Consider the following 9,482-nt stretch of genomic DNA (forward strand, 5'->3'; position numbering starts at 1 on the left):
CTCTGTAGCTTTGGAGCCTATCCTGGAACTAGCTCTTGTAGACCAAGAGGTTGGCCTCAAACTCACAGATATCCTCCTGCCTCTGACTCCTGAGTGCTGGGATTAAAGGCATGTGCCACCATTTTATTAACAACACCTCACTGTTGCATTAACCTTCTTGTAAAAAAAAGTTTTCCAAGGGGGAAAAAAATAACTTTAGCTAGAGGGGGGAGTATGCACTTACACAAATTTTTCGGATAAATTGTATTCTCTCTCAAATCTCTAACACGCATTCACTTTTGAATATTTAAAAGCATCCAAAAGTTAAGACTACAAGAAGGCAGACCACACAGAATTTTCACTTAAAGTTCCATTTTTTTTTTTCCCACGGTTTTTAAGGTTGTCTTAAAACTTGTCTGGGGATAGCGCTGTAGAACTGCAATCCCAGCACCGGATGGGGCAGAGGAGCACCGTTGGCTGGAGCTGTGAGTTCAGGCTAGCCTGGACTAATCAAGACACTTTTCAGAGCCGGGAGGTGGTGGTGCACAGCTTTAATCCCAGCACAGGCAGTCGGATCTGTGTGAGTTCGAGGCCTGCAATGGTCACAGAGCTAGTTCCAGAGCAGGGTCCAAAGCTACTGTTTCGAAAAACCTTAAAAGAAAAGAAAAAAAGAGACACTTTTCAAAACAACCATCGCACCATGAGACAAAACAACAACCACAATGAAACACAATTGTACTGGAGTTCAGCAAACCTTAATTCACAGCCACGCTTTTATCTCCAAGCACGCCAGGCCCCAAACCGTCTCTGATTATTCAAGGTAAAGTTTGCTCCATTGTGAATGATTCATGGTCAAATCCACGCAGATTCGGCATCAAGGAGTCAACCGTTTGTTTGCCCATTAGAGAGTAAAGTAAGGATGCGACAGTAGGGAGTAGAGAGAGTTAAGGGGATTAAAAGTCTGTAACACTGTTTCAACCTTGAATGGATGAAATTGCTCTGAGAGGGTGGAGCTATGGGATGAATTCTGGCCACGCTTTCTAGAAATTTTGAATCGCGATTTTCAACGTCACTCAAGCCACCTAATTTCGGAAAGGAACATTAGCGTCCCTGTTTTTGATAGTTTTCTTTATTTACACCCGTTATTAAGCAGACAGACACTGCTGCCTACTGGACAAAGCCGGATGCCCTAGGGTGGACGCAGGGAAGACCGACTTAACAACAGCTCGGCACGGAGCCTTTCCCAGCTCGACCGGCAGTGTCCGCGGCTCCCAGCTCTCCGGCGCTGCTCCCAGCCCGCCGCGGCACACGAGGAAAGAGAACAAGGAACCCCCAGAACCCGCACCCTAGCCGCGGGGCCCGGCCGCGCGTGCGCAGAGCCGCCAAGGCCGCTTCCTGAGTTCCGGAGGAAGTGGCGACGCGTCACTTCCGGCCTCCCTCTAGCTGCCATCTTGCGTCCCCGCGTGTGTGCGCCTTATCTCAGCTGGTCCGCCCGAGACCCCCTGAGCGCGAACCCTAGTCCCCCGCGCGGCCCCATTTCCACTCCGACAAGGTACAAAAAAAGGGCTGTGGACGCCGGCGTGGGAGGAGGGCGGGAGCGGGGGCGGGCACAGTCGCCGGCTGGAGCGAGTCAGGGAGGGACAGGGCTGAGGCGAGGAAAGCGATGCGACGGACGGGCGCTCCCGCTCAGGCCGACTCTCGGGGGCGAGGGCGAGCAAGGGGCGGCTGCCCTGGGGACGAGGCGACGCCGTCTCTTCCTCCACCTCTCGGCGGGACCCGAGGACAGGAGCCTCAGGTACCGCGAGGCCTGCGGAGAGCGGCGGGGCCGGGCGGGCCCTAGCGAGGCCCAGGGCTGCCGGGGCCGCGGGCGGGGTGGGGGCGATGCCGGTCGATGTGTGTTGCGGGGAGGGCGAGGGGGACTGTGCTCACCCGGCTCGCTCGGTGCCGCCTTCTGGAGCTTTGCGGGGTGAATTTGGGGTCCAGGCCTCGGCCTGCGAAGGGCGTTCTCCCGCGGGTGTCTTGGGAAATAACGAGCGTGGAATGCGGGAGGGAGGCCGAGTGTTCCTTGCTGAGCATTTCCTCTCTTTGTAGATGAAAGAAACGATCATGAACCAGGAAAAACTGGCCAAGCTGCAGGCACAAGTGCGCATTGGTGGGAAAGTAAGTTTTTTTGTCTTTTTGTTTTTTTTGCCTTTTGTTTTTCCCTTTTTATATCTCACGCGCTGTTTTGTCACTTTGGTTAGTCGGGGAAGTTAGCAAAACTAGCGAATCCAAGGGAGACGAGACACAAAGAAACGGAGCGGCTGTCTATTGGGGGAGAGTAATTGAGTAGAGAAGAAAATAACACTTAAAACGTAACTTTACTTGCGTGGTTTTAAGATTACAGCGTACAAACAAAAGCGTTTATTTCGTTTTATTACTGCAGAAAGCTCTCTGCCAAAGTCATTGTACACCCACACCCTCTACCCTTGACTTGTACAAAATTGGTGCCTTCTCTATTTTCCTTATTTTAAGCTGTGCTGGAGCTCAAACATGGCTTCAGGTACACGCGAGGCAAGCAGCACTGCGTCCTCATTCCTTCTTTGTTTATTGTTGTTTTTAAGTAAGTTAACTGAATATCTTGGTTTTCTTGTTCTGCTTAGTGCTTACTTTTAATTTTTTAAATTAAGACCTGTCTGTAATGCTTTCTAAACTAAATGTTCAACGTTCCTTTCCAGGGTATTTGAGGATACCTTCCTTAGTTGGTGTGTTTTTGGAATTCATGATCAGTCAATGTTATATTGGAAAATACTATCTAAGCACGTGTCTGTTTTTGTTCTGTCTTTGTAATTATTCTACACTGGGAGAAAGAAAATGTGTTGGCTAATTGGTTACTCCTGGTGGATACTGAGCTTAGTGAAGGCTAGTGAACCTGGTGTTCGCTGGTCTGCAGTCCACTCCAGGCGGAAGGGCTCCCTAGTCTCCTGTATTGCGTTAGCACATTCCTGGTGTTTAACACTGTGTGGCAGCTAGGGGAATCAGAGCATGTCTTTTCTTGGTAAAGCTTGTGGAGCTTCTGTAGAACGAGTTTATTACCTATTAAACTGTCCTAACTTAAACATTTACCTTCAGGAGCATCTTCTGTGTGATAACCAGATGTAGCACATAGGTTAAATGAGACACAGCTCTGCTAAGTTAGCGGACTTGGCCAGCAGTTACTATCCTCCTGATTGTAGTCCTCAGTTTCCACGTTAGCATCAGATGGTTCTTGTCCTTTACCTTAAGGCAGTGCCTTCAGGTGCTGGGTGGAGAAACTGTTTCTTACAGTATAGTTTTTGGAGTGGTGTGTTTGTGTGTAAGGTTGTTCCTCTAATCACTTGGCTTTACTTTGAGGGGCATCTCTAGGAAAAATGAAAGCCTTCCAAGTTAATCTGATACAGGAAACTTTGTATCTAGTGTTTGTTAAGCTAAGACAATGTTTCCAGTCATAATACCAGAACATTTTTCTGTACCTTCTAAGAAACCTTACAGTATGAATGAGGTTTAGAGAAAATCAGTGTTAGATTGACATACTTTCAGGTGAATGTTATTCAAGACCCTTTTCAGTGTCTAATGGAAAAACTGACAACTCTTTTATCTAAACATAGTAAATTCTCCATTTGTGAAATGTGTGGAATCTGTAGGTGGTAGCCTGTATTAGAATCTAATCTTTTCCTGGTAGTATTGTTGGTATTACAGAAGTCTTCATAGTATATAGTTGGGAGTGACAGCACGTCATACACTTAGTGCAGAGTTGAGGCTTTGAAGACAGATTGGATAGTAGCTTGAACAGGATTATGAAAAATGAGTAAGAATAACTTAAGAAAAGTAAACTAGGAAAGACAGTGATGCTCGTGGAAGTCATTGGTTGGGTGATAGAGAAGAACTTTGCTCTAGGGAGGGAGCCGAGCAATGCGGGGAAGAGGGATCACATTCCTAGTTCCACTGGGGTGTTGGCCAGCTGGTCTCCCTAAGGGACATCAAAGAAGATGCTGGCCTGAAGATCTCAGTGGGTTAAGAACTTTAGCTTTCCACTCTTGGCTGTAGTAGAGGTTTGTATACAGATTCATTGGTTATTTTGTTTACTATCTCATCTATGTGTATTAATTGAGGTCTTGATTTTTCTCAACAAAAGGTATAAATAAGGTTTCATTTAGGTTGGTACATGTTACCTCTGATCACTTTTTAAAAGACTTAAAATATTAGGACCTGTAAAAAAAATTTTTGCATCTGACAAACTAGTACTTAGGAAGAATTCATAAGCTGTTCCTTTCCCATACTTCCATCTTAACCTTCATTTTTAACTTCATAGTTTGTGGGTTTGGTAACTTTTCCCCTTCATTTTTTTATGTATTTGTTTTTATTTGAAACCTAATTTCCTCTGGTTTGTCTGAAACTTGCTATGTGGACCAGGCTGTCCTCAAACTCACAGATACTCACCTGCTTCTGCCTCCTCTTGAGTGCCGGGACTAAAGGTGTGCACCACCATGTTCCATTTGGTTAATTATCTTGCACAGAAGCAAAGAACTGGAAAAAATTAGGGTAGACTGCTGTGGTATAAATGTTGCTGTTTGCCCTTTTTCTCCCACCAGGGAACTGCTCGCAGAAAGAAGAAGGTGGTTCACAGAACAGCCACAGCAGATGATAAAAAACTGCAGTTCTCCTTAAAGAAGTTAGGGGTGAACAATATCTCTGGTATTGAAGAGGTAAGTGCCAAAGCATGACGTACCTGGAAAGTTTTAATGATCATAGGCTAGGTAATTGTCTTCCCCCTGCTGTTAGCACTGTAATCTGTGCTCCATTAGATGTTTGAGTATCTGGGGAACTGGGAAGCCAGAAAGCAGTTTCCAGGGAAATTGTCTCCTGTACTTTAAAGGGAAAACTCAATCAGCCAGATTTTAGTTTAATAAAAACATTATTGACTTTAAAGGAATCTTTGGTGAATGTTACTTGTAATTATATTCTTTCTTTTAGGTGAACATGTTTACAAACCAAGGAACAGTGATCCATTTTAACAACCCTAAAGTTCAGGCATCTCTGGCAGCAAACACCTTCACCATTACAGGCCACGCCGAGACAAAGCAACTGACAGAAATGCTTCCCAGCATTCTAAACCAGCTTGGGGCAGACAGTCTGACTAGTTTAAGGAGACTGGCTGAAGCTCTGCCCAAACAATGTGAGTATCCTTAGGGTTGCATTTGTTTGAGCTCAGTGCTCAGAATTGCTAAGAATGTCTTTAGATGTAGAACACCAACTTAGTTACCTACAAGAATAATACACGTTTAATTTTTTTTATGTAGTCTCATTTATAGTGATATGTCTAGTTTTTCTTGGTTTGGTGGATGTTTGTTTTTTACCAGCTTCCTAGCTTTGAATCACACTAGAAACTTTACTTATAAATAAAAACTGTCAATTTTGTATTTTGCTGTGCTTAGGTTTAAAGTTGACAGGCTGGGCGTGGTGACTCACCTGGTAACACTTTGAGAGGCTGAACTAGGGAGAATTAAGGGTTCGAGACTTACAGACATGCTGTCTCAGAAAAACAAAAGTAAAACTAGCATGCCATCTTATTTACAGTCTTCGTGTTTGGTGATTTGGGGGCTCTTAAGTATTTATAAACACATAATTAATTGCTAATATAGATGATAGCTGCCAATATTCTGGTGTTTCAAATTATAGTTTGGGATTTTGTTTAGGGCAGACTGTAGCCTAGTTGACTTACATGTACAACAGGCTGTGTTCTCTTTTGATTTCTGTTGCAATAAACACCGCGATCAAAACATCTTGGGGAGAAAGGGCTTATTTTTATTTCATTGCACTTTACAAGTTCATCATCAAAGGAAGCCAAGGCAGGAGCCTGAGGCAAAAAACCATGGAGAAATGTTGCTATATTGGCTACTCCCGGGCTCAAATTCACAGCCTTTATTTCATTGTTATATGGGTGTGTGTGTGTGTGTGTGTGTGTGTGTGTGTGTGTGTGTGTGTGTATTCCTAAATATAACCTACTTGGTATATATAATGTTACATGTATGTTTTCAGGGCTGACCATTTGGCCCTGGACAGCCTTTCTTATCTCAGGCCAACCTGGCCAGGGATGACACTAACCTACAATGGGCTGATCTCTCTACATCAATTAGCAATAAAGAAAATGTCCCACAGACATGCCATTAGGCTGATCTGATGGAGGCAATTCCTTGTTTGAGGTACCCTCTTCCCCCTTGGTGTCGAGTTAACCAAGATTAGCCATCATAGGTGGTATGACAATTTAATGCTTGATCGACTTATTTATTTACTTACTTACTTTTGCTTAAAAATTAAGAATCTGAATGCAGAAGCAGCTCAAGGGGTTCACTTTGTGGCTTGCTATTTCCTCAGCTGTTTTTGTTAGATGCTGACTCACTTTATGCTTTTATTGTTATGGGGGAGGCATCAAGATGTTTTAAGCCATCTGGAACTTTGAGATCAGCTTTTGAAATTTCCACTGATGGGTGTGCAGGTTAGAACGGTTTGCTCTCAGAACTCACCTTTCTGTTTGATGAGAGTGGCCTAGGTGTGATGGCCCATGACTGCAGTGCCACCCACTGGGGAGGCTGAAATAGTAGCACTGCAAGTTGAAAATTTATGTGTTGAAAGCATGGACAAATTAAAGTACCTCATTTATTTATTTGTTTATTAAAATAGACTGAGCGGTGAAGCTCAGTAGTAGAGTTCTTGCTAGTTTGTTTATTCAAGGCTCTGAGTATAGTTCCTACTATCTCAAAAAGGAAAGGGGGAAGAAAAGAGGAACAGTGGTTACATAACAGTTGAAAGTCACTTTGAATTTGGCCTTTGGTTCTTGTTCTTCCGTTTTATGGCTTTTTGAGATTGATCTCCCCGTGTAGCCCTAGCTGACCTGGAGTTCACAGTAGGCTTGCCTTTGCATTCCAGCTTTTGTGGTGGTTGGTCTAAGTTGCCATATTTGGCTTAATTTTTTTAATATTTTATTTCAGTACTTACTAGGCTTTATACCATGCACAGAATATTTAGGGAAATGACTGACCTCTTCATTTGCCCTCCCAAAATCAACCTAACCTTAATTTGGTGTGTGGTTTTATCTATACCCTGAGCACTCCCTACGCTCAGTGTTCTCACTGTTTTGTATGCAGAATTAGTATTAGCTGTGTTCTGGTCATTTGTTTGTGTCCATCAAAATTTTATGTTAATGGTAATATAGGTTGAAACCTCGAGTGTCACTTGCCTTCATGAATACAAGTCGTAACTTGGTGTTTCCTTTTGATTGACATTTATTGATCTAAAGAAATGGGTTGGTGCTGGGTAGTGGTAGCCTTTAATCCAGCTCGGGAGGCAGAGGCAGGTGGGTCTCTGTGAGTTCAAGCCCAGCCTGGTCTATAGAACAAGTTCCAGGACAGGCTCCAAAGCTCCACAGAGAAACCCTGTCTCAGAAAAAAAAATAAAAAAACAAAGATAGGTTGGTTACATTTTCATTTTTCTTTCACAGCTGTGGATGGAAAAGCACCACTTGCTACTGGAGAGGATGATGATGATGAAGTCCCAGGTAAGAATCACTTTGGCAAGGGAGAAAAATGAATCTTTACAGAAAAAATTAACAGGCTGGTGGTGGTGAGTTACAGCAGTGACCGTGGGTGAGCAGGATATCAGCCGCTCTTAGGGCTCAAGCTGCTTTGAAACACAGAACCGGAGGAGCTTACATTCCTAGTGTTAGCAATGTTTCTCTTTTATATAGTTTGTTTGAAACATTGTTTCAATATGTAGCTCAAATTTCAGAACCTTCTGACTCAGCCTCTTGAGTGCTGGGAATACAGGTGTGTGACACCATGTCCAACTAAATTGAGTTCATGTCATGTGGAAGAACAAAAAAAATCATAATTTTTCCACTACAGACAAATAAATGTCCTGAAGCCTTAGACTCTGGTCATGCCATGGTAGTCTTTAGTTCTGTTTGTTATTGATCGTATCGATTGTTTTTAGTTTCTAAATTGAGAGAGGATGAGCGATAAACAGAGTATTTAAACATGATGCTCACTCTGTTAGCTTTTCCAGACCACACTATTACCATGCCAACGTGGTCTCATTTGAGGTTTATTTGAGATCATTTCCATAAATATCTGAGTTATTTTGTAGAATTGGCTTATTTTCAGGATGTCTACTGTTTGGTTCTTTTCTAGATCTGGTGGAGAATTTTGATGAGGCTTCTAAGAACGAGGCAAACTGAACAGAGGGGACTTCTGAAGAACTGACTCTTGCAGAAGTTACAGGAGCTGCTATTTTATATCATGGCTGCTTTTTAAAGGTCTTTTGTTTATGGATCTGATCAAATCTAGATCGCTAATATTTTTAAGCCCAAGCCCCTTGGACACTGCAGCTCTTTTCAGTTTTTGCTTAAACACAATTCATTCTTTGCAGCAAATTAAGCTGAAGAAGCCTGGGAAATAAAGTTTGGAAAAGGGTTAATAAAATTCTTTGCCTAGTATATGGTTTATTGTTATTTACTTGACACTGCTTTATAGACACAGTAAGCAGTTGTCTATAGAAAGTTGATCATGGTGTGCGGTCATACTGGTAGCATTTGGTGAAATTCCACAATTGGTGTGTTGGAGAGTTCACTTCTCATCAACCCTTATGGCTTTCATGCTCTATGTGGTGGGTGTGCTAGGAGAACTGTGTTCTGTACATAAGCCAGGGTGTTTTTTCCTTTTGGTATTGTTTATTGTAAGGCATATAGAATCTTTATGCCTCTTTTTTTTTAAAGATTATGTGCCTTTCTGTGTACCGTGTGCAGTATGCCTGTTCTGCTGAGTTCATAAGAGGATAATTGCATCCCTGGAAAACTCCGCTTTAGATGGTTGTGAGCCTCCATGTATGTTTGTGCTAGGAATGGAACCTGGGTCCTTTGGAAGAGCAGTTCTTAACTGCTGAGCCATCTCTCCAGCCCAGTTTCATTTAAGTTTATGCAGTAGGAACTAGTACCTCCATTTCATATGTTTAACCTGATACTTTGTTACTAAAGGCTCTGTTAACATACACTGTAACTGCCGCCATAATCAGAATATTGACCAGTTTCACCATCCCGGGCAAGTTCCCTTGACTAATGAATTAGTAGCAGCCGTTGCACTTCAGCGCACAGAGGAGAGCTGAGAATTGCCTTTACTATTAGAGATGGTTTTAAATGCATATTATGGCTTGCAGTTCCCTTTCAGGGTGCTGTGCTGCATCCCAGAGTTACTGTGCAGAGTTAGTTGTGCCAAATATAAAGTTGCTAGGGACTTGTAGAATTACTCTGTCCTCCCTTAAGGTAGACTGCCACAGTGACAAGGATCCTGAAGTCTCAACTGCTAAAACAAAACAAAACCTCATGACTTTAGACGCTTATGGGTCAGGTTATAAACACATTGCATTACAGCCTGCCCAGTGATGGGGCACTCCCCGATACTGGCATAGGAAATAGGATAAAATTCGTACCTGGG

General features: G+C 43.2%; 1 protein-coding gene across 2 annotated transcripts; it reads left to right on the forward strand.

Annotated features, from left to right (window-relative positions):
- The first annotated feature begins 1,403 nt into the window (after positions 1-1,403).
- On the forward strand, positions 1,404-8,485 carry Btf3 (basic transcription factor 3). Of its 2 annotated transcripts, none has more exons than XM_005356438.2 (6): positions 1,404-1,531; positions 2,071-2,139; positions 4,590-4,703; positions 4,972-5,173; positions 7,496-7,552; positions 8,184-8,485. In XM_005356438.2, the coding sequence occupies exons 2-6, from the start codon at positions 2,071-2,073 to the stop codon at positions 8,228-8,230; spliced, it is 489 nt and encodes a 162-aa protein (XP_005356495.1). In that variant the 5' UTR covers positions 1,404-1,531; the 3' UTR covers positions 8,231-8,485. The 2 variants fall into 2 exon arrangements, with proteins under 2 accessions (XP_005356495.1, XP_026639657.1); XM_026783856.1 differs by lacking the exon at positions 1,404-1,531 and adding an exon at positions 1,620-1,774.
- The last annotated feature ends 997 nt before the right edge of the window (positions 8,486-9,482 follow it).

The sequence above is a fragment of the Microtus ochrogaster genome, chromosome 19 (assembly GCF_000317375.1).
Source record: "Microtus ochrogaster isolate Prairie Vole_2 chromosome 19, MicOch1.0, whole genome shotgun sequence".
NCBI classification, from domain to species: Eukaryota; Metazoa; Chordata; class Mammalia; order Rodentia; family Cricetidae; genus Microtus; species Microtus ochrogaster.

Coding starts and splice junctions, on each gene's coding strand:
- Btf3 (XM_026783856.1), top strand. CDS start 1,643: ATGCGACGGACGGGCGCTCCCGCTCAGGCCGACTCTCGGGGGCGAGGG. Junction 2,140..4,589: donor AAGTGCGCATTGGTGGGAAA/GTAAGTTTTTTT, acceptor TTCTCCCACCAG/GGAACTGCTCGCAGAAAGAA. Junction 7,553..8,183: donor TGATGATGATGAAGTCCCAG/GTAAGAATCACT, acceptor GTTCTTTTCTAG/ATCTGGTGGAGAATTTTGAT.